Below are 25739 nucleotides of genomic sequence, written 5' to 3' on the forward strand. Positions count from 1 at the left end.
GAAGGGGGCTGAGCCAATGGCTGTGGAAGGAAGAGACACCAAGTGGAAAGAGTCAGGAGAGGCGGGGTTCGGGGAGAAAGGGGCGGTGATGAGATAAGGGAGGTGGGGCCAGAGAGCAGAAGGGGTGGGAGTTCGAAGATGGCTGCGACCGAGGAGGAGCCGAAGCCCAAAAAGCTGAAGGTGGAGGCGCCGCGAGCGCTGAGGTGAGCGCTCCTCGACATAGGGTGGAGGGTGACGGCGTCTGCAACTACCCGGGGCCCACGTAGGGTTTCACGGCCCTGGAGCCGAATGGTGTCCTCGCTGTCGGCTTGGGGCCAAAGCTCACGATCGGCAGTTTACGGAGCTGCCCGCCAGGCTGCGACCCTTTGCCCCGCGCCCGCCCAGTTTGGCCGAGTCGCCGCCTGCTCGCTCCGGCTGCTCTTGGCCAATCAGGACACTGGCCGGGGAGAACCTATCTGGCGAGGTGCACGCTGCGGGCGCCACGTGGGAGCTCCCCCCGGCTGGGCTAGTGGGACTTTGGATGACCTGACTCGTGCAGAGCAGAGTCCAACCCTGCCACCTCCTATTTTCTGGGGGATAACGAGGAGGAGGTCCAGCGACTGCTCTACCCTTGGGCAAAGACAGAATTCTTAGGGATTTTTAGTAGTGTTGCGGAAGGGCGCCTTGACCTTTCTTTTTTGTACGCACTCTGAAAGTTGACATCTTTGAAGACCTTTTGCAGGCTTGGCGGGACGGTTTTGGGCTGAATAGATAGGAAATACTGATTTTTCTTTTTACTTTTTGGCAGCAGTGGAGATAATTTTGCCCCAACACCTGCCTCACATGATGTTGTAATTTACTTATAAAATGTTGTTTGTTAAAGTATTCCTTCCTGATAAGTATAAAGTGTAACATGCACAGTCCTTGATGATTTTGAAATGTTTGTTGTAAGGCATTGATTTTTATATGTAAGTATAGACAAATTGTTTTAAAACTATTGGGATATTCCTTGATTATACAAGACAAGTCTCATTTTTTCCAAAATCATCCTTCATCTCCAAAAGAATGAAGCATTTGTAAATGAAAGGAGAAGGTCAGTTAGAGGCCTGATACTGTTTTCAAGCTGTTTTGGATGGATGGTGGCCGTATCTCTGCCAGTGCTTTAAAAAAAATTTTTTTTTTAATGTTTATTTTTGAGACAGAGAGAGACAGAATGCGAGCAGGGGAGGGGCAGAGAGAGGGAGACACAGAATCTGAAACAGGCTCCAGGCTCTGAGCTGTCAGCCCAGAGCCGGACATCGTGGGGCTCGAACCCAAGAACAGCGAGATCATGACCTGAGTGGAAGTCTGATGCTTAACCCAGTGAGCTACCCAGGCATCCTTCTGCCAGTGCTTTTAATGTATTCCTACTACCCTCAAAGGATTAGTTTGCAAAGAAATAAACTTATTTTTTCTTTTGACAACTCAGAATGTTCTCAATTTTAAAATAAATGTTTATTTATTTTGAGAGAGAGTGAGAGACAATCCCAAGCAGGCTCTGTGCTAATAGCACAGAGCCTGACCCCTGAATGATCCCACTAACAGTAAGATCATGATCTGAGTGGAAAGCAAGAGTCGGATCCCAACTTACTAAGTTACCCAGGCACCCCAGGATGTTCTCTTTTTATGTTAAGCTTTCAATCCATAGATTGAAAAAAGCATCGGCTTTTTGAATCAGACCTACCTGGGTTCAAGGGCATGTGCTTTCCCTACTCTGTCCATTACTAGAGTATTTTTTAAAAAGGTACCTCCTTCACAAAGTTTCCTCTACCAAATTGGAAGACAGATGCAACTTTTCCTTTCTATCCTACTAAACATATGGTCCTTAGATTTTTCTCTTATGCTGACACATTTTCAAGGCATTTGCCTATTTTGCAGGTGAGGAGATTGAAGCCCAAATGAAATAATTAGTTAAGGAACTGAAATATGAATCCAGAGCATCTGGATGCAAGTCCATTGTTTGATTCCATTGTCAACTTTTTTTTTTTAATTAATTTTTTAAAATATTTGAGAGAGAGAGAGAGAGAGCAAGAGTGAGTGGGGCAGGGGCAGAGAGAGAGGGAGTCACAGAATCTGAAGCAGGCTTCATGCTCTGAGCTGTCAGCACAGAGCTGATGTGGGGCTCGAACTTATAAACAGTGAGATCATGACCTGAGCCAAAGTCAGATGCTTAACAGACTGAGCCACCCGTGCGCCCCCAGTGTCAACTTTTATATAGCCACCCAAGAAACACTACTCTCTGCTATGCAGCCTTAAAAACAATGATAAATAATAATATTTAACATTTAGTATGTATGTATCAGGCACTGTTTCAGTAGTTTACCTGTTTTAACTCATTCAATCCCACAACAACCTTACAGGGTAGATACTATAATTCCTTTACTAAGGAAGAAACACGCATAGAGAAATGAAGTAAATTGATCAAGGTCACCTATCTAATAAGAGATGGGGTTGGGATTTTAATCCAGGTAGTCTGATTCCAGGCTTGTGCTCTTAATTACCATGCTGTATACTTATAACTTCAAGCAATTATCCAAAAACCCTTGAGAACTGTTAACTCAGTTTTTGTTTCTCTATTTTTGCTTATTTTTTTTGTTAATGTACATAACTTTTTATATTGTTGCAATATATAGGTGTCTCATAATTCTTTTTTTTTTAATTTTTAAAAAAAATTTTACATGCAAGTTAGTTAGCATATAGTGCAATAATGATTTCAGGAGTAGAATCCAGTGATTCATCCCCTACATATAACACCCAGTCCTCAACCCCACAAGTATCTTCCTTAATGCCCCTTGCCCACTTAGCCCATCCCCCCCATCCTACTTAATTCTTAAATATATTGAATGTATCTTATATGTCATTGTGTTTATTTAAAACTTGTGAAAGTACTTGGGCTCCTAGCTGGCTTAGTTGGTACAGCATGTGACTCTTGATCTCAGCGTCATGAGTACAAACCCCATGTTGGGCATAGTGCTTACTTTAAAAAACAAACAAACAAAAAAACCCACCCCAAATTGTACAAGTCCTTAGGCAACTAAAAACTCACTTTATATAATAACCTATTTAGTGCCACTTGTAGACATGAAGTTAAAAGATTAGACACTTGAGTACTTGGACAAATCTCTTAATTTTGTGTGAAGACCTTTGGGGATTGGCTGTTCCTACTTATATTAATTTGGTTTTAAGGGTTGCAGTGTGATAATGCACTGATTGGTTGGATTGCATGCATTATCTATGATGACTGGTTTGACAGTTAAGAGGCTAGCTACCCGTTTTGGTTAATTTTTCAGGAGAGTGGCTTATAAAGCCTAAGCACAATTTAATGTGTGGAATTAGACAGTGAGGAACAAATAAATGTATGATATATGTTTGTAGGTGTCAGGGAGAAGAGTTAGAACTTTGAGAATTTCAGTTAGCTCCGGGGCAGTAGTTCTCAACCAGGGGACATTTTGCCTGTTAGGGACATTTGGCAATGTCTGGAAACATTTTTGGTACAGAGTGCTACTGACACCTAGTTAAGTAGAGTTCAAGGATGCTGCTAAACATCCTACAATGTACATGAAGCCCCCTACAACAAAAAAGAATTATCTAGATAACATTAACAATAGTGTTGAGACTGAAAAGACTACTCTAAGGGAGAGTATTTGAGAAGTCTAGCCTCCCTTTTTCAAATATCCATTATTTTTCTAGGTTGGATTGCTTGTCAGGTTGTAGCAGTTACTAAAGCTGCAGAGAAATAAGCAGGCTTTAACATGTTTTCACGTGGGGTTGGGGAACAGAAGGGAATATTGAGTGCCAGATATTATACTAGGTGCTTTATATATGCTATCTCCTTTAATCTTCCCAGCAGCCTGTGAGGTAGGTAATACTCCTTGTGTCACCGATGAGGTATTTGGGGCTGAAGGAAGTTGAGAACCATTTTTGGCAACTGATCCCTAGTTGAATATATTCCACGATGAATACCTATATTTAGGACCACTCATTTTCTTTTCTCTCCTTTGGAAATCTCATCCAAGTTCATTTCTTTAGTGGCCATCTCTAAGAGGATCCTGTTCTTTTGAAAGCTTATTGAACATGTGCCAAGTCTGTTTTTTTCCAATCAGTCTTTAAGTGGCTGCTATTTTAGGAATGGTACTAAATATTAGGTGCTAATATGTAGAGAGGTAAGACCCAGGCACCATCCTCCTGGTGGGAAATGAGTAAGGGTTGGGAAAATGATACCTGAGCATTCTGAAATATGACAAGGAGTTAACCAGGTATGAAGTAGGGTGTTTGGCTTTATAGGAAGGTTTGTTTGGAGGTAGAGATGGCAGAGAGCTGCCTCTAGGGGAACTACAGATGGTTTGGTCTGACTGGAGCAGAAGGTAGAGGGCATCCATACTTTGTACTGGACATGTACTGGATCATATTGCTATTGCTAAGTCCTTAAGTTGTCAGACCCTAGTTTTAACTGTCTGCTGAATATCTCCTTCTGAGTGTCTTGCTGGCTCTTCAAAGTCATGTATATCAAGCTAAATCTGTCTCTTGTCCTAAATGTGCACCTTCTTACATGGCTCCTACATCTGTTAATGGCATCACTAATTCTTTCTCCACAGTTTGGAACCTAGGTATTTGCTTCATTTTCCATCCACATATGATTATCAAAGTTGATCTTTTCTTCTTCAGTAATGTCTCATAAACACCTTTCCTTTTCCATTCCTGCTGCCACAACTCAAGTGTAGACTTTATCTTGCTTACATTTGTTGGCTTCCTAACTAGTCTCTCCACCTCCAGTGTCAAGTTCTTCCTAATCTTCTTGAGACATAGCTGTACTTATTCATCATAGCAAATATTTGTAATTTCTGAAGTTGATGTTAGGAAGGGTTGAATCCTAAGAACCAACATCATAACTTACTGACATTAGCAATTAAAGATTGTTCCAGGTCATGACTTTTAGTAACATTAAAAAGAAAACAAACTGCAATTCTCCAATCAGCAAATATTGAGCTTTTCTCAAATTATTGCTTCCTAACCATTTCACTTCCATGGATTCCTTTTATTCTTTCCCTCTGTGTCCTGCCTTACTAAGGACCCTGTGTTTTAAAAATTGGATAGTAAATATAGGGAGAAAAGGCTAAGTATCTTAGGTGACCAAGTAATAGTTTTAGTAACCCTTCTTCTAAAACACATTTTTTTCTCTTTCAGAAAGTTCTCTGGAAGATTAGTTTTACAAACTGAGCACTCTGTTCTAGGAGCGTTCTGTTGTGAGGATTAAATGAGGAAAATATATGCAGACTGGCAAAGAGAAAGGGTGATTTGTACGTCCTTAGTGTGTTGCACAGTGCCTAGTCCTTAGGAGTGATTCAATTAATGTTTGTTGAATGAGTTATTAGCACAGTATAGAGTGGCACTGATAACCTTCACTTTTTTAGACTTTATATTTTTAATAATGCAGCCTAAAATTGAAGATGGCTCTTTTTTGGATTATACTGCATGCTGTTCACTTATATTCACAAATGTAATCCTTTATGATTAAGGCTTTGGGCTATGAAGGAAAATGGAAAACAAAAGTCTTCTGAGGTACTTTGTATGAATGTCCTAATAGGGTGCTTTCCTGGGCATTATATACTAGGACAGAGTGAGGGAGGTGGAGAGAGAGCAGGGGCAAGCCTGCATGGATGGTCCTGGGTGTCTAGGGGCACATGGGAAATGCTTAGAGCTCAGGGAAAGTGGGAAGGGCTCTATCAAAAAAGATAGGCATTGAAAACCGTGTTTCTGATTTTAGGTATAGGCCTAGACTGAATAACACTAAATAAAATATAAGGCTGATATACTACTTTCTACCTGGAATACAGCTCCACTTCCCTTCCGTCACTTAAGATGCTGCCTGTGTGCAAAATGTTCACAGTTAGGTGGAATGAGAGAGGGAGAGAGAGAAAGAGAAAGAGAGAATCAGAATTATAAAGAGCATTTTGATCAGGATGGAAGGCAGTATAGTGATTAAGAGCGTGGTCTCTGGTATCTGATATCTGGTTTGACTCTTGGTCCTTATTAGCTGGTGATCTTGGAACAGTTGCTAACTGGCCTTGTGCCTGTTTTCTCACCTATGAAATGGGTATAATAATAGTACCTACTTCAAAACATTGTTAAGAGGATTATATGAGAAAATAAATATAAAATTTGCAGTCCATAAGTATACAATAAATGTTAGCTGTTATGGTATTGTTTATCCTACTGTTGACTCTCTGCTCCAAATGCAGCAATTACAAATTTAAAAAGAAAACAGATACAGCTATATTCAAGAGCAAGATAAACATATGCAGGGACTAAAATGGGAAGGAAGTATGCAATTAGACTCTGGGTTCATGAGCTGGTGGAAATAACTGTGTAGGGGAAGAGGTGTCATAAAGTGGATGAAACTGGGAGCTGGGCTGGGCCTGGATGAAAAGAAGGCTGAGTGCCTTTACTCCTGGCTGTTGCTTTAAAAAGCTGTGGACCTAAAGTGGTGGCACAGAGACGGCTGAGCTGCCAGATGGCTCAGAATTGGGAATTGTAATTTCCCCACTATCAAAAACATGTTATGAATCAAAAATTAATAGATATGAAATAAATAGCTATTTAAAAGAATAAATGGAGTTATTGAAATTAAAACAAAAAATAGGTTGATCAAACTCTAGACCAAACATATTTGAAGGGAAAATTAGTGAATTGGAAGATAGTACTGAGTAATTCACTCAGATGTAAAATAGAGAAATAAAAAGGAATTAAGAGATACAAATATCAATTGAGAGGCAACAACTTAACATCTAACTGGGTTTTCCAGAAAGAGGAAATAGTGTGAATGGTGGAGAAGATATATTAGAAGAAATGATGGCTGACAATTTTCCAGACTTTAGGACCAGCATCCTCAGGTTGAAAGGGTATTCCAGGTCCATAGTAAGATAAAAACAAAAATCCGCACTAAAATTATGGAGATTTGATCCTAATTATTAATGTGTATAGAAAGAATCAGACAATTTAGACAACATCCCCAATTTTTTTTAATGTTCATTTATTTTTGAGAGTGAGAGAGACAGAGCACGAGTGGGGGAGGGGCAGAGAGAGAGGAAGACACAGAATCGGAAGCAGGCTCCAGGCTCAGAGCTGTCAGCACAGAGCCCGAAATGGGGTTTGAACTCATGAACTGCAAGATCATGACCTGAGCTGAAGTTGGACACTCAACCAAACTGAGTCACCCAGGCACCCCAACAACATCCAAAATTTAATAGCTGTTCTCTCTGTGGAAACATTGTGGGTTATTTTTGTGTATTTATTTATTTTTTTTTGTATTTTCCAACTTTTTTACACTGCACGTGTATATTAGGACTCTGGATTTTAAGCTGGAGAAACTTGATGTGCACTGAATACATATTTTGGGTGGGTGCTGAGTAGCTAGTTATCCCCATTACAGAATGGAACTCTGAGATACTAAGTAAATCTGAAACTTTATAAAATAAGTAGTATAATGGTTTTATTACAGGTTGTAATCTTTTTGTCAATATTTCTGAAATCCCAAAAGCTCTGAAAACTGGAAGTTTTAACTTTTTTAAAAAAGTTAATTTTTTTAAAAGTTAATTTGGCAGCAAAACTTGATATGAGGCTCTCTAATATTTATCTGCCTTATACAACTGTATATGTTTTGTTGTAGAAATATTAAGTTTGTTAATGACATGCTTGATGAAGCTGTGGGTGGTTTACAAAGTACATAGTACATACAGTATATTATCTTCCTAAAAGCCATAAAATTTGGAATCTCATAAAATTGTGGCCCCAAAACATATCTTGCCCAAAAAATTCAACAAAAGGATTGTGGACCTCTATTAAAATTTTAAATTGCTTTTAAAACTTTGCTGTTGTGCAGAAACATGAATTTCTTACCAGTTGCTGCATTTTTCCCGAGGTTCCCATTCAACACATCTATGATTTTAAGTATTTCAAAGATCTCTTTTGTTTAGCCCTACCATAATACTGGTCACGTATGTCATGGGGTGCCTGGGTGGCTCAGTCGGTTGAGCGTCCGACTCCGGCTCAGGTCATGATCTTGCAGTTCGTGAGTTGGAGCCCGGCGTCGAGCTCTGTGCTGACTGCTCAGAGCCTGGAGCCTGCTTCGGATTCTGTGTCTCCCTCTCTCTCTGCCCCTTCCCTGCTCATGCTCTGTCTCTCTCTGTCTCTCAAAAATGAATAAACGTTAAAAAAAAAAATACTGGTCATGTCATTAAGTTATTAGTCTTTTCTTCCTGTAAAATACTGACTGACTAAAGTAAAGATTTTTCTTCAACTTTTGGATCTCAAGATTTAGAAGGCTTATTTCACTGAAGTGGTCTTTACAAACTGAAGTTTCACATGCCACTTGAAAAGATACTTTTTGAATATTTTCCAAAGCAGATTTAAAGTTGTTACTTTCGATTACATGTTTTATTTCTGATGTTTTTGCTTGAATTGTTTGTACTTGTGGCCTCCTATGATTTGTGTTCATTTAGGAAGCAATGTAATTAGCTTTCAGCATAAGAACATCTGAACATGTGAGTTTCCATTTGCATTTTGGCTTTCATTGTGTGCATGCTGATTTCAGTGTCTTTTCTAGAATAGAATAAGAAAATATGTACAGCATTTGTCTATGGGGAAAATTCCTTCAGAAGTAAATACACTTCTACGTAAACATTTTATTAAGGCCCTGTGGTCAGTGTTTTCTTTTTTAAATATAAAATTGCTTATTTGGTGGAGGAATACATTTTCTGAAAGAGTGCATTTACAAAAAAGATCTCAGTGACCTATCAGAATGATTAATCTTTTTCCTGTGGTTTAGCAAGTCCTTAATTAGTGACCCTATTTGAATGTAATTAGAACTCTAAAAACATTGAGGATTAGCAATACTGTTCTTAATTTTGTAGGGTACTGTGTAACATAATATGCTGTGTAACCAATGGATAATACCACAAAATGGTCTTTTAAAGGAATCTGTCTCTGTTGACTCATCCAAGAGGGGTCACTTGGAAACAAAATATAGCTGAAGAATCAAATTCAGATGTCTTGGTTTTCTCAAATTCCTTTAGGCTTGATATAGCAATAAACTGTTTTATTCTTTGAGCCCTAGAGCTGAAGTCTGAAAAACCATGTAAGTTCTTGAGTAAACAAGTTGAAATACAAGAAAATTATTTCCTTTAAAAATAAACAGTTCAGATGTGTTGTCTTTGAAGTTAATCACATGAGAAATTTGAACATTTTCTTGTTTTGTAGGCATGACTGAGGGTAGTCTTAGGTTCCTCCTAAAATAGAGTTTTTCAGAAATTGTTTTTCCTAAATGGAGATGAAACCATAGTTATCATTTTTAGTTTAGTTTTGTTGAAGATTAAAGCTGTTAAGCTGTAGAAGTGATGCAGGCTTATACCCTGGGTTATGTCTCTGTTCTTACACACTCAAGATGAAGCGACTTTAGTACAGATGGCTTGTTGATGCACATGAAAGTATACTGACAAAATTCTACTTGTTTGTTTCACTTAGCTGTTGCTTACCCAAATGTATAGAACTGGGTGGTTTAGATTTGAAATAGTACAATAAAACAATTACAATTACAATTACATTATTTAAAGTTTTTTAATTTTTTAATTTTTGTGTTTTGAGAGAGTGATCAGAGGAAGTGTGGAGAGAGAGGGGAGAGAGGGAGAATCCCAAGCAGGCTCTGCACTGTCAGCTCACAGCCCAATATGGGTCTAGAACTCCAGAACTGCAAGATCATTATCTGAGCTGAAATCAAGAGTCTGATTGAGACTGACTGAGCCACCCAGCTGCCCCCATAGTTACATTATTTTATTCAGTAAGTAATATTCAATGTTTAGTATTAAAAACAGTATTTTAGTAAAAAAAAAAAAAAAGGAAAAGATTTGTCTTTTTTGGGGGTGGGGAATACAAACCTGTGTTTGAATGTTGTAAGGGTGCTGTATAGAGAAATACATACATTTCTAGACTTAAACTCACAGATCTTTAGTTATCTTGGTCTACCCTCCTCCATTAGGCAGCAGTTCCTTCTTTAGCACTCATTTCCCCTGTGTGTGCACCATTCCTCCCCTAGGTTCAGCACAAATAAGGGAAGAGGAGTACATTTTTCTACTAATGGAAACACGCGCGCGCACACACACACACACACACACACACACACACACACACACACACAGACGAGACCTTTGACTTATGTGAAGCTTGAATAAACTACATTCCTGAGAAGATTTGTTAATATCCGGTAGATATCAAGTCCAAGCCAGAGCTCCTTAAATGATTTGTTGGCCTAGATGTTGAATCTTTACACTTATAAAACAGATCTGTATACTCATAAGCAAGCTGTTCTAGCCATTCCTTTTGAGCAGTTTTTCCAAAGACTGCTGGGAAATGCTGGCGGGAGTGGGGGTAGGAACAGGGGTGGGAGGAGATGACTGGGTGCGAATTCTCTGGTAGGGTGGGACCTCACAGAGCTGAGGTTTTCTGCAAATTGTGGAGTTGGGGTGTGAAAACAATAGCATATTTCAGCCAAGATGTGCCTTTGAAATTGTAATTTACAATTTCATGTGATTTTTAGAAACTTTTGAACATATTTTAGATCCGTTAGATTGTTGGTGGCTTAAAATCAGTCTAATATTTACATAGTAGAGGAGAGAATTGAAGCCCAGAGAGATTAAGTGGTATCAGTCAGGTAACACAGCTAGTTACTTAAAGCAATTAAGTATTTGAGTTGAGATTTGATCCCAAGTCCTATAACTTCCTATTGTATTTACCCTCCGGAACAAGAAACGAAGTGCCTGTTTTCTTTGAAGTTTGTTCCTTTTGAGATAAAATAACATATTTAAGGATTATATCATGTGCTCTCACTTACCTTTTCTTATTGATCCTCACAGGAAGGGCACTAGATAATTGTCTTCAACTGAGGAAATAGACCCAGAGAGGTTAAGACTCCCTAATTAGTGAGCTCTCAGTTCACACCCAGGACCTACAACTCACATTTCCTGCTGTTTATATTACATTTATGAAGATACAAATTGAGAACTTGTCAAAGTGAATTCTGTGTGTCCTAGATAATCACACTATTTAAAGAAATTCGGTGGCACTGTGTTTAGTAATCTTGTTTAATTTTTGTCTTTCAAGTTCTCCTATTAACCAAACATATGTAGCCCTTCCCCTCAAACCCCAAGAATAAATAATACTGTATTCCCTTGTGGAATATACTTCAGTTGGTTAACTCATTGAACTTAACTTTTGAGCAGATTTCCAATTAAAAAGCCTTGAGCAAACCCAATTTTGCTTATGTTTAAGAATTAAACTGTTCCAGTTAAGAGAACAATATCTGATAAGTTTTAATTTACTTTGCAGATTTTAGACTTTCCCCTGATATTAATAATTTGAATCTTATGTCCCAAATGTTATTAATTATTATAATAATATGAAGTAACTTATTGTTTAGAAAGTGTAATATATGCCCAAGATTACACAGTGAGTGTCAGAGATAGGATTCAAACCTGAATCTGTCTTATTAAAGATTTTTAATAATTAGCTATAATATTCAGATATTATGTAAACAACAGCAACAGGAATCAACAGTAATTTGTATGACTAAAAAATTAAGCACACCCTTTGTTTCAAAAATTATTCCTATATTATAAATGAAACAATAACTAGTAATCGTCTGAAAAGCTGTTAATCTTTTAATACTATTAGTAATTTCAAATCCTGTGAAAATGTTCTACCAGATCTGAGATGGCAGTGATGAGAATTTTTTTTCATTAAAAATGACCTATAGTCATAATTAGCCTTGGATCTCATACAAATAAATAATAATAAAAATCAACCTTTTAATAGAAATGATGAAATGTTCAGTTAACCTACTTTTAAGAATAGGACTACAACATTTCATTAAATTCATATAATATTTAAAACCTCAATTCCATAATGCTTGATAATCATAGAAAAAAGAAAGTGGGGGAGGGAAATATAGCTCTGTGAATAGGAAGGGGGAGGTAAAAGGAAGTGATAAAAAAGAGAAAGGCTCAATTCCTCTTAGCTATTTCTGATTTCTGTATAATCTCCAGCCTCAGACACCTCATCTTTTCAGCTTTTCACTCAGCCCTGAACTGTGTGAGTTTGTGAGAAACTTCTTGTTATGAACTGGGTCCTAATAAGGTTTTTGTTTAGCTTTGTGTATGTACCTGTGAAGTGAGTAGTATAAATTAAAAATGCTTTTCAAACTACATCATGAATCAATTTAGTTGTAGCATAACTGGTATTTTATAAAAGGAAAACAGAATAGAAAGTATCAGTGCATTGAATATAGTAAGTGTTAAGTATTGCTTTGTGAAACATTGTTCAGTTAGGTGTAAGTATAGTATATTAGGTTGCAATGCAAAATGTATTTTTCACAGTGAGTGTGGCTTTCTATCCCAAAATTTAGTGGCTTAAAATAACAACCATTTTATGAGTTCATGATTTTGTGGGTCGGGAATTCAGACGTGGTTTGACTGGTTGACTCTTCTGCTCCATGTGGTACTGACTAGGATCACTTGGAGGTATTTAGCTGACCACAGGTCTGGTCTGGAGTGTTCAGTTTGTCCTTACATGCTTGATGCTTCATTGAAGATGGCTGGAAAGCTTGGCTCAACCTGCTTCTCTACCTCTCTGTGTAGTTTGTGATCCTCTCCATGTAGTTTCTTCAACCTCTTTGTTGGGCTTCTTACCTGGCAGTTCAGGGCTTTAAGAGACCAAGACAGGAACTGGCAGTCCTCTTAAGGCTAGTCTGGAATCTTTTATAGCATCACTTCATATACCCTATTGGTTAAAAAGTTCTAGGGTAAAATTCAAGGGGAGGGGGCATAGACTTTTGTCTCCAAGAAATTGAGGCCATTTTTAATCTGCCACAATTATGGTAAAGTAATTTTGAAAAACATGACTGAATTATATTTCCAAGCTTTTAATCTGTTATTGCTCTTTGAAAGATGATTACTCTAATAGTCTTCTCCTCCCCATTGGGAAATATTATAAGTCTATTTTTGTTTCAAAGTTCAGAATTTATGTATATTATTTTTCCACGGAATACTGATTATTTTAGATTTTTGGAGAAATGATTTAGGGGTGCCTAGGTGGCTCAGTCGGTTAAGTGTCCGACTTTGACTCAGGTCGTGATCTCATGGTTTGTGAGTTCGAGCCCCGCATTGGGCTCTGTGCTGACAGCTCGGAGCCTGGAGCCTGGAGCCTGCTTCAGATTCTGTGTCTCCTCCTCCCTCTGCCCCTCCCCTGCTCACTCGCTCTCTCTGTCTCTCAATAATAAATAAACATTAAAAAAATTAAAAATAAAGAAATGATTTAAGGTTCAAAAATTTCTGTGAAGTCTTAATTTTGCTACCTAATACTTCCTAAAATGTCTGTTTGGCATGCAAAAGGAGCTGCCTTCTTACAATGCCTAAAGATTACATTTGGATTTAATAACTCCCTTCACATACAGGCAGTTTGAGGTTCTTATGTTTTTGTTGAAACCAGAATGAGTGAAAAATCTGCTTCTGTTTCCCACCCCCCCTTCAGTAAAGAAAACAAAAATGTTGAATAAAAGAAAAGGTTAGAGGGGCACCTGGGTGACTCAGTCAGTTAAGCGTTAGACTTCAGCTCAAGTCATGATCTCACGCTTAGTGAGTTCGAGTCCCACGCTGGGCTCTGTGCTGACAGCTCAGAGCCTGGAGCCTGCTTCAGATTCTGTGTCTCCCTTTCTCTCTGCCCCTCCCATGCTCACGTTCTCTCTCTCTCTCTCTCTCTCTCTCTCTCTCTCTCTCTCTCAAAACTAAATAAACATTAAAAAAAAAAACTTAAAAAGAAAACATTAGAAACTCGTTCCATTATTTATAAAACAACCAAATAGAAATGATTATTTCTTAGGACATTTTTCAGATAAAACTGCATATTCAATTTGAGACTACATTTATTTTTACTGTTGTAAAGAAAATGGTAGGGACTAGGACTTAGAAAAAGAATGTACTAAGGGCTATCTAAGTTAATTTATTTTTACATTGGAACCTTTTGTCAACATTTGTGTTTTCAACTTCTGAGTCTTGAAAGATTTTGATAAGCAAGGCCTCAATAAGGCCTAAATTAGATTCATACAGCTGAATGTCTAGGATGGGGGATTTACTTAGCTTGGTAGTAAATTTAGCCACTTGCTACTCCTTGTGTACCCCTAAGTTCTTGCAGAGTGGTTAAAAATGTTTTTGTCAAAAACCACTCTTGTGATTTTGACAGACATGAAATTTTGAAAAATGAAGAGGTCTAAGAAATGATTCTTGGCTTTAATTAGGAGTCTTGGTTAAATTAAAGATTAAAATGGCAATTCATTGGCTGCTCAATCTATTTAAGAATATATAGGAACAGGGGCGCCTGGGTGGCGCAGTCGGTTAAGCGTCCGACTTCAGCCAGGTCACAATCTCGCGGTCCGTGAGTTCGAGCCCCGCGTCAGGCTCTGGGCTGATGGCTCGGAGCCTGGAGCCTGTTTCCGATTCTGTCTCCCTCTCTCTCTGCCCCTCCCCCGTTCGTGCTCTGTCTCTCTCTGTCCCCAAAAAAATAAATAAACGTTGAAAAAAAAATTAAAAAAAAAAAAAGAATATATAGGAACAAAGGAAGCAATTTCTGAAAATATTTCATATGGTGCTCTAGCTAATCAGAAAACTCACTGAATCACTGCATCTTGTGGGTGAAATCATGGTGTGGTGTTCTAAAATTTGGATATTTATAAAAGTCTCAGACTTTTGGGTTTACTCTAGTGACACTGTGTATGGTGGTAATGAGCCCCAGTTCTGCAGTCAAACTACTAGAGTTTTGATTTCTGTTTTGTAACGTGTGACTTTGGGCAAGTTATTTAACTCTTTGAGCTTCAATTTCTTATCTGTAAAATGACAATAATATCTCCTGATATTTGAGAGGTAAAATGGGATAGTACTTGAAAGATAGATAGCGTGGTGTCTGCCACAAACTATGCACTCAGGAAGTTTTACTTCTTTTTTTAACGTTTATTTATTTTTGGGACAGAGAGAGACAGAGCACGAACGGGGGAGGGGCAGAGAGAGAGGGAGACACAGAATCGGAAACAGGCTCCAGGCTCTGAGCCATCACCCCAGAGCCCGACGCGGGGCTCGAACTCACGGACCGCGAGATCGTGACCTGGCTTAAGTCGGACGCTTAACCGACTGCGCCACCCAGGTGCCCCTGGAAGTTTTACTTCTTATTCTACTTATGTATATACATATGGCTGCTAGCATTTGACTCCAAGGATGGTTTCTTGTGGTGGTGTTCAAATGAAACTGCATATACAATTCTGGACATTTATTTTTAGTCTATCAATAGAAAACAGTAGGCACCACGGAGTAAGAAAGACTAGAAGGAAAAATATGTTTCACAAGTCTCTATCTCCAACCGTGACCTCTCCAAGAGCTCTAGCCTTCTGAGCTTATCTTGTGCTTTCTCCATTTATCTCAGTAAACAGCACCATTTACCCAGTTTAGTCCAGATTTGCCCAATGTGATCTAAAATCTAGGAGTTGCTCTAGATTCCTTCTTTTTCCTTAGTGTCTCATGTCTACTCCACCAGCAAGCCCTGTCATTCTGTCTTGAAAATGCCCATCTTCTTTTATGTCCACCACTATTGTTTGTCATCTATATTATTATAATAGGCTTCTAATTTGGTCTTTCTGCTTTCATGTAATCCATTCTCTACACAATAACCAAGGGTGATTTTTGAAAACAAAATCAGATCATGTTATTCATCTATTTAAAACGTAATTACTCCTCCTGTAGTCCATTCTCTACACAATAACCAAGGGTGATTTTTGAAAACAAAATCAGATCATGTTATTCATCTATTTAAAACTTAATTATAGTGGTTTCCTGTCATGCTTATAAGAAAATCAAAACTTCTTAGGCTCATAAAAGCTAAGATGATCTGCTTCTTGCTCTGACCACAAACATTTCTTCTCTCTCTTGCCTTTTTTCACACTGGTCTAGGCATCATTTTACTGCTATCAGTAATGGCCTGCCTCCACCTAGCTTTGTCTTGTCATTCATTTCTCTCCTGCTGGAAGCCTTCCCTGACCATCTAAAGGAGCCTGTCTCTTCATTGATCTGCTGGTTTTAATTCTCTGCATAGCACTTATGATCATTTGATGTTCTTACTTGTTTGATTATTCATCCATATCCCCTTGCTGGAATATAAGGGCAGTTCACGTTCTTAATTGTGGCTGAACTTCTAGTGTCTTGAGCAGTTGAGTAGGTACTCAGTAGATATTTGTTGAGTTAATGAATGAATAATTCCGAGGCACTTGGCTGGCTCAGTCAGTGGAGCATAGGACTCTTGGTCTCAGGGTTGTGAATTCAAGCCCTATGTTGTGCAGAGAGATTACTTAAACATAAAATCTTTTTAAAAAAATATTTATTTTTGAGAGAGACTGAGGGACAGAGAGAGGGAGACACAGAATCAGAAGCAGACTCCAGGCTTAGACTCCAGGCTCTGAGTGCTCAGCACAGAGCCTGACGTGGGGCTTGAACTCATGAACCGTGAGATCTGACTGGAGCTGAAGTTGGACGCTTAACTGACTGAGCCACTCAAGCGCCCCAAAAGTAAAATCTTAAAAAAAAAAAAAAAAGCTTGTTTGTAAGTACCATATACCAGATCTATAGTGAAATAAAAATGAGAAAAATTTGGTTTTTTTTGTTTTTTTGTTTTTTTGAGAAATAGAGCACAAATGGGGAGGGGCAGGGGGGAGAGCGAGAGAGAGAATCTTAAGCAGGTTCCACACTCAGCACAGATCCAGACAGACAGACTTGGGACTGTGTCTCACAACCCTGAGATCACGACCTGAGCTGAAACCAAGAGTCAGTTTCTTAACTGCCTGAGCCACCCAGGTGCCTGAGACTAATCTATTCTATAGAAACTATACTTTATAAGATTCTAACAGTACTTTGGGAAGAGCTGTTCTTTATTTTGTGATGTGTTTCATACATTTTTATGTTAAGATGCCCTTTCTTTAATGAAATGGTAGTGATATTCAATTGCATAATTTAAAAATGTGTTCTTGTCAGCATAAATAATTGGGTAGCACTGTTGCCCTCTACCTTTAGATTGGAGGTTTTCTTTGAGTTTCAGAGATTTGTAGTTCACTGGAAATAAAGAAGCACTGTGTAGGTGTTCCTGGGAGGGAGGTTTGCTAAGAATTCTTACTAAATAAAGTTCAGTCAATCAAATGTTATTATATTCTTCAAATTCTCCTGGGAAATAAATCATCAGGTTCCATTTAAAGATTATATTGTTTGAATATGTAATGTTAAAGTGAAATGTGACATGATCTACAGATAGTCATTAAAAGAAAAAAAATAATAGGCCTCTTTTATATAATGTCTTTTGGGGAAAAGAGTAAATACATTTAGCAGTGTTTCTGGGAATAATCTTGTCCATAATGAAAGATGACTAAAATTGCCTTAAATTGATCAACTCTTTAAAAAACAACCGAAGTTGTATTGAGACACAAGTGAACTTTTTTTGTTTGTTGATCAATAAAAACTGAAAGGGATTTGAGATGTCACCTATAACAACCTCCCTTGTGTTTCAGGTAAGAAAACTGATAGTCAAGGTTATACTGTTTTTTGTTAGGTCCAGGATTAGAATTCCCATCTCTTTTTTCCCAGGCTCCTGAAACTTAGGCTATAGCATGCTACTTATTTTTAGGAGAAAGTCTTAAGAATTTTCTCTTTTTGGAGTAGGATATAGATTGTCTTAGAAATATTACTTTATTAGCATTTTCATTTATATTAAATGAGGAGATGTGTTTTTAAGTAATATGCAGGGAAGGCATTCCACATTCAGTGTTGTGATAGCTGGCCTCATAAGGGCTATGTAGAACTCTAAAAGTGGTATTAATGCTTTTAACTTTTGTCAAGGTAAGATTTAAAATTAACCAAGAAAATCATAAAGACATTTTTGTTATTCCTGTTTTAAAGAATAAAAATGAGAATAAAATAAGCCCAGTTCCTCTAAAAATAAGGGTATTTTTGATGAGTTGTGATTTAAAAAATACATTTTAAAAAATGGAAAGAATAAGTTGTGAATTTTTAAACCATTTCAGAAAGATAATTAAAATTTAACAATAATTACAAAAATTTTACTTTAGTAAAACCAATATATAACAGAAAGTTTATAATCAGATCAGTATGAAAAAGAAAGATTACACATAATCCCACTCTCCAGAGAAACCCATAATGACATATTGGTATATGTCTTTCCAATCTTTTTTCTTTGCATAATGGCATGTATTTTTTTTTTAACATGGTCAAGATCACACTTGACATTCCTTTTTTTTATTTTGCTTTTTCATTTAATATATGATAAATATTTCCGTACATCCTTAAAAAGCCTGTGAGGGGCGCCTTGGTGGCTCATTCGGTTGTGTCTGACTCTTGATTTTAGCTCAGGTCACGATCTCCATGGTTTGTGAGTTCGAGCCCCACGTCAGGCTCTGCACTCATAGCACGGAGCCTGCTTGGGATTCTCTTCCTCTCTCTCTGCTCCTGTTTCACTTAAGGGTGTGCACACACACATTCTTTCTGTCTCTCAAATAAAATTTAAAAGTGTCTGAAAACATTTTGCAATAGCTCTATAACATTCTTCTGTAATTTATTTAACCATTACCCTATTTTTTATTTAGAATATCAAATTTTTTTCTATTAATGCTGAAATGAATAACTGGGTGTACAAATCTTTGTTCACATTGTTCTATTTTATTTATGATAGTTGCCTAAAAAAGGAATTGGTGACACATACTGCCAAAAAGCTTTCTAGAAATGTATTAATTTATACTCCCACTAACAATGTATGAAAGTGCTTGTTTTATTGCACCCTTAGCAACAAACTGGTTGTGTTTGATGAGAACTTTGCTATTATTTTGAGGTTTGAAGCATTTGTTGAAAAAATTTCGGATGGTGGGTCTACATACTGTATTTGTTTATGCTACCCAAAGACACTTAGCTGTTTGGAGTTAGTTGTCTATTTGCTTTTACAGTGGCTGACTAACCACATGGTTAAATAAAATAGAGTATTTACTTACCTATCTTTCCAAGAGCAAACTATTCTGACCCACTTATCTTGATGCAACTATTTATTTATTGATGCAACAATTTAAATTGTAAGGTTAGGTTAGTGAAGGTTAGAAATTTCAGTTGGCCATTTTTTTCCCTAAAGTGAAAAGAATTCAGTTGAAATAAGTTACTTAAAAAATTGATCAGGGGGCACCTGGGTGGCTCAGTCAGCTAAGTATCTGACTCTTGATCTCATCTAGGGTCTCCATCTCAGGGTTGTGAGTTCAAGCCCTGCATTGGGCTGCATGCTGGGCTTGAAGCCTACTTAAAAAAAAAATTAACCAAAGAAGTTTAAATAATAGTTACTCAGTAGCTGCATGTGAAGTGTGTGTGTGGGGCGGTGCCGGGGGGGGGGGGGGGGGGGGGTGTGGGGAGATGGGGGGAGAGATGGGGGCGGGGGAGATCGGAAAGGTTGGGTGGAAGGGAGGGTAGGGAAAGATTAGAAAAAGAGTGAAAGAAAGGCCTAGGAGAGAAAGAATAAAGAGAACTTCTGCTTTTGCCTGGAAAAACTTGTCTTTATTTTTGTCCCTACCTTATTGACTCAATCACACAGGAGCCCTGTTTGCTGAAATAACATTTTTATGCCTATACCTGCTGAAATGAACTGGTACCTAAATATGTTTTAAAAGAAATTTTTTGAAAGTTGTGTAGACTGATTATGAGTAAAAAACATTTAAAGTTTTGATTGTTAGATGAGAATGTGATGTAGCTTTACTTTGGTTAAAGATTTGGATAGTACAGACCCTTATCTTTCCTTAATGGCACAGAATTTAGTATATTTTTGTTAAGTAAAATTTCGAATCTAGAAGCTTAAGAAAATTAATATTTTAAAAAACTTTATTGTTAAAAATCAAGAGCAGGAATCACTGAGTATTTTAGGCATGAGGAAAAGTGCATTTTGTTTTTCACAGGGCTAAGTTCATGTTAGCTTTCATATAATGCTTCCCAGAGATGTAATTTTAACCAGTGTGATTATAAGAAAGTAGTACTTACCCATGTGCCAAGGACTCTAATAGATACTTTACTAGAATTAAGTTTTAATTTTCACAATGCCCTGAAAAACATGAGTGGGTAAACTGGGGGACCGATAGGTTAAGAACCAGTCCAAGGTCATGCAACTAGTAGGAAGTCAAGCAGGGGCTCCAAATCTTGCCTGTCTTGCTACCTTTACAACCTTACTACTTAACATGGCCCACAGACCACAAGCACTTGATGAAATCTGAATGCATAAAGAACTGGCAAAATGTTGGCCACAAGACCTATTGAGTCAAACTCTTTATTTTAATAAGATCTGTCAAGTGATGTGTATGCATAATAAAGTAGCACTATACTACATCCCATATAAAAATTACATTGAGGTTTTGAAATCCTTTCTAAGGATTATTCCTGATTTAACTTTAGTTCATGTGGGCTATCAACATTTTCCACTTCAAATTGCTATTCTGTTGCCTCTTTGATTCAGATCTTGTTTAATCCAGAGGAACAATTGATTTGTTCTGCTTGTGGACATTTGGTCAGAGTCTGAATCAGCCAAGCATAGTTCTCGTTTTAACAGCCTTTAGTCCCGGACTGAACGCACCAGATTTATAGTCCATGGGTTCATTCTAGATATGCATTTCCCAAATTAAAGAGAACAATGCTTTAAAAAAGCATTTTTGAATGAACCTTGAAGTCTTTTGAAATATTTGATGTTTTAGATGGTTACCAAGAAACCACAGATCTGAATAAACTGGTCTGCCTACTAATTTCATTTTGTGAACATAATTATTCTGTCAGAGGGGCAATGATAGGTAAGAGAAGAAGGAAGTCTAACTTAGAATATCAACGTCCAGTAGAAATATAATGCAAGACGCATATAATTTTAAGTTTTCTAGTTGCCACGTTAAGAACGTGAAAAGAAACAGCTGGTATTAATCTTAATATATTTTAACTCAGTAAAGCAAAATATTAATGCAACATGCAATCAGTATAAAAATTATTACTGAAATATTTAATATATTTTTTGTACCAAGTCTTGAAAAATTTGGTATGTATTTTATATTTACAGTGTCGCGATTTGGGTGCTAAATTTTCAACAGTTAAAAAGTGAAATGTAGTCCAATGAAAACAAAATTGTGTTTAATGGAAAATATTTTACATTGCTTTGCTTTTAAAATTTAAACTAATTAAAATTAAATAAAATTAAAAATTCAGTTCTTTCGGATACATTAGGCACATTTCAGTATCACATGTTGGGTTGTGTTTCTAATATAACTGATTTCAGACCTATGGCATTGATCACACCCTGTATGGTCAGTAGTGAATGCCACTGGAGGCTGTAATGAGTTAATATAAATATTACTTTACAGAGAATACAGAGGGAATAAAGAAATGCTATTTAGGTCATAAAGCCTGTATTGATATTACTCCCTCCGATCCTTACCGCAGTTGAAATTTACCTTTTATTAGTGGTTCAGAATCAGTTTCTTAACCCTTTAGCCCCACTAAATTGTAAGGTTAGGGCCCCGAATTAGGGTCCTTCCAATTCCCGCCCGGCCCCCCCCCCCCCCCCCCCCCCCCCCCCGCCTCGTGGCATTAGTTGCTTTCTTCAGAGCTCTGCATACTTTTCAGAAAATTGTGGTAATCCGACAGTTAAGTGTGGCAAGCAGTATAGTATGAGTAGGTTAATTTGACCCAGAGGCTTTATAACTATATATGTACCTGGATTACCTGCGACTTGCTAAAAATACTAGTATCTGGACTCCACCCTTCTAGATTCTGATGCCCAAAGTTTAAAGTGGGCGCTGGAAACTTCTATATTAAATAAGTTGTTCTAAGTGTTTCTGAAGTCCGAGAACGTTTGGGGACTGCTGGACTCAGCAAATGATTCTTAAGGCTGCGAGTTCGAATTTAACACATCATGCTGTGTTGCCACACATTCGGGTTGCCACGCATTCGATTTTCCCCGGGCTGAGGTGTCCCAGGAGGTTGCTGCTTTTCTTCTGCACATGGGTTTTTTCCAGGCTGTTAGATCCCATCCCCGAAGATTGCCCTGACAGTGTCCCTGTCCCAAGTCCTGTTAAAGCGACCTGAGCTTGTAGAGGTAGAGCGTGGCCATGTGACTGACAAACCAGTTGCCAGTTTCGGGCGGCCATTTTTGAGGCGGGCACCCAACCTCATGCCCCATAAACCGGGTATAGGGGGAACGCTGTTACCAAGACTCAAGATGGCCACCGTTCCCACTAGCCCCTCGGCTAGCCAGTGGGCCAGGCAGCCGGCACGAGACGGCGCGGACTGCTCGCCTTGGCCGGAGGCACCCCCGGCTCATCTCCGGCCACCGGCCGTGGGCGGAGTGCCCGCCTCCTCCCGGCGCGGCCAATCAGCGCGTGGGGCCGTCTCGGCTGGGGCCGCCGGCGTGCGGGGTGTGTGAGGACGCGCTCCCGGTCGCCGAGTGCCTGAGCAGAGGAGCAGTTGCCGTGGTACCTGCTGCTGCTGCCGCTGCTGCCGCCGGTGCGGACACAGAGCTTCGGACGCGAGCGCTGGTGCGTGGGGCAGGAAGGTGAAGCCATGACGTCCGTCAGGTAATGAAAGAGGGCGGCAGTCTAAAGTGCTCGCCTGCTGGGCATTAGCCTCCCGACTGCCGAGAAGTGTCGCCCCTTCTCTTGAGTGGTCTGGAGCCTCCCCGTGGCACGGGTCTCCCACACGTTGCAGCTTCTCTGCACTTTTCAATTTGGTCATCTCTGCTCTCAGAAGTTTTTGGGTTTTTGGCACATGGAGGAGCCCTGTAGCTAGCCGCACCGCTGAGGTGACCCTCGTCCGGATGCCGGGGTCTGAAGCTTGCTTATGTGTGTAGGATTTCTCATGAAAAAAATGTAGCTATCTTTCCCCCCTAGGGGTGACCCAGCGCCTGAGGAAGTGTGACGTGCACGGTGTGTAGCTATGCCTGCATGTCATGCGTTCTGACAACTTCGTTTGTGGCCATGAGCAGACCTGTATATTTGGCCCTCTCTGATGCCATTAGATCGCCCCCGGGCTGTGAAATTGTGTGCCCCTAAAATGTTTGCTTATGACTGGAATTAGTACTCTGGCCAGGTACCATATGTTTACTTACTTTTTTCTGAAATTCACAACTGAAATGACTTTTGTGAGATAGTAGATATATAATGAGAGCGCTGAACAGGTTAACCCCCAGTTGCTCTTCCAAAGTTGTGATGGTTTCTTGCTGCTGCTGCTGCTGCTGCTGCTGCTGCTGCTGCTGCTGCTGCTGCTGCTTCTTCTTCTTCTTCTTCTTCTTCTTCTTCTTCTTCTTCTTCTTTGGTTAATGGTGACGGATTAATGGGCCACTCCACTTTCTGCAAGTAGCATTCTCTGAATGTTTAACTATGCTAATGCGACTACTTATAAAAAGAGATACATTGCCGTATTTACCCAGTGTTCTGAACTGCCTCTTTTAAAGTAGACCTTGGCAAAAAAACCCCACAAAAAAATCAATAAACAGTAAACAAAAAACCTTGGCGATCGTTGTCCCAGAGAAAGGGAGGCCCTAGCACAAATGTGAAGAGAATAAAATAAATTAATTTTTGGTCTTTGAGCTTCCGGCAGCCTAAGCCCTGGTGGTTTAACGGTTTCTCAGTGATAATTTTGAACTACACAATATTTAAGAGATGACTTGAGAACCTCCTTCAGGTAAGATAAGGTAAGATGCAACTGTGCTGAACTCGGATACAGTTTCTTTAATTGTATAATTTTATACCAACGTAGACAAAGAGTAATTACCTCATTACGCAGAAGAGGAAATTCAGGTGCTAAAACTTGGAGACCCACATGGGAAGGTTTCACAGTGAGTTATACTGGGACATGAGAATCTAGCTTTTAATGTTAATATTTTAGGATGTATTAACATTATGCTGTCAAACCAAGTTAGTCCCCCCCTCACCCACTTCCATTCCCATCCTGGCAGCCTGCTGCTAATTAGGAGTGTGGGTCAGATACTTTTATGTTAAGCATCAGTTCTTATGTGGACTTAATTTTAATTGACCATTGTCTTCTGGCTACTCTTGAGTGGAGAAACACAAATCTAAAGCTTCTGTTGGCAAGTGGCAACAGGATGCACGTTTTAATGTAGAGGTTGAGAGGTTGTTCTGTTCACAAGACTGAATTAAAGGTTGACATCAGCCTTATTTGACTTATGGAAGGATTGATAACTGCTAATAGTTAAATTTATGCTTGTTTCTTCAGATGTTAGTTGCATTTTATATAGCCTTGAATTATAGTGGTGACTCAAAAAAAATTTTTTTTTAGGTGTTATCTAAACCAGATACCGCATTTACACCTGAGGAAACAGACCAAGAAAAGTCGAGTGCCTTGTACCAAATCATTTAGTGGCAGTTAGGAATTGAATCCAGACATCCATGATCTAGTGCACTGCGTGATGCTTTTATAGGAACAATATACTACTTAAATTTCCTGAAAAAGCTGCTTCTGTGAACAAAAATTGTCAAGTATTATGAGAGACAATTATAGCAACTCTTGCTTTGCTCTAGTCCTTTGAGGAACTTGATAACTTAGAATGTAGGTTTAGAAGTAGGCAGGAAGCCTTCTGAAGTTGAAGCAAGTCTGTGTAAGTGGTGGCAGTTTTACATGAGTTGGTAATCCTACAGATACCAGCCACTTTCCACTGAGGACTGCATTCAGTGCAATTTTGTCAGCCTTAGTTTTCACAAACATGGTATTAATTAGGCTTGTTCCCATTTTGTGCCTAGTCTAACAGTAGCCCAAAAGATGGGTGTTACTGACTGGCTTTTACTGGTGAGGAGAGTGATTGAGATCACAAATTATCTAAATCTGAGTTTATGTCCAATGTTGTTTTTTATACCACACTTAAAATAACCAATGCTAAATGTAGTAATATGTAGCTTTTTGCAATGACAGAATATAAGATTAGAAACCAATGAGGACCAATGATCAACATACCTGGGTTCCGGGAGTCATTTTTTTTTTTTTTTTTTTTTAGTTAACTGATTTCCCTCTTTTCTTCTCTGAACGTTTGTTTAATGAACTACTCAGTGATGACGATACTAATAGGTATCCCACAGTGTTGTTGGGTAGGTATGAAAGTGCTTTTAAATTTTATGGCATTTTATAAATGCAGTGTTCTCTCATTAAAGCAATTTTTTTTTTTCAACGTTTATTTATTTTTGGGACAGAGAAAGACAGAGCATGAACGGGGTAGGGGCAGAGAGAGAGGGAGACAGGCTCCAGAATCGGAAACAGGCTCCAGGCTCTGAGCCATCAGCCCAGAGCCCGACGCGGGGCTCGAACTCACGGACCGCGAGATCGTGACCTGGCTGAAGTCAGACGCTTAACCGACTGCGCCACCCAGGCGCCCCTCATTAAAGCAATTTGAACCCCCTAGAGAATAGTGTTATCTGAGAATAATTGTTTAAACTTTAAAATTTTTAAATAGAAAGCAAACTAACCTATTTAATTCTCTCATTTTACATTTCAAGAAACGAAAGCTAAGAGATGTTGGGATTTGTGTAAGCTCACACAAATAGTTGCAGATCTTGAACTAGAATCCAG

At 38.7% G+C, this 25739-nt stretch overlaps 1 protein-coding gene across 2 annotated transcripts in view; it reads left to right on the plus strand.

Moving 5' to 3' along the window:
• Positions 1 to 104: 104 nt before the first annotated feature.
• The window catches only part of ADK (adenosine kinase), a 521304-nt gene continuing 495669 nt past the window's right edge, over positions 105 to 25739 (plus strand). Inside the window, exon 1 of one of the 2 annotated variants that reach the window (XM_047825350.1) lies at positions 105 to 203. In XM_047825350.1, coding sequence (XP_047681306.1) covers positions 139 to 203 — 65 coding nt within the window. In that variant the 5' untranslated portion in view covers positions 105 to 138. Of the gene's footprint in view, positions 204 to 22422; positions 22739 to 25739 lie in introns of those variants that run through there. The other variant, XM_047825351.1, reaches the window with a different exon arrangement.

This window comes from Prionailurus viverrinus, chromosome D2 (genome assembly GCF_022837055.1).
Source record: "Prionailurus viverrinus isolate Anna chromosome D2, UM_Priviv_1.0, whole genome shotgun sequence".
Taxonomy (NCBI): domain Eukaryota; kingdom Metazoa; phylum Chordata; class Mammalia; order Carnivora; family Felidae; genus Prionailurus; species Prionailurus viverrinus.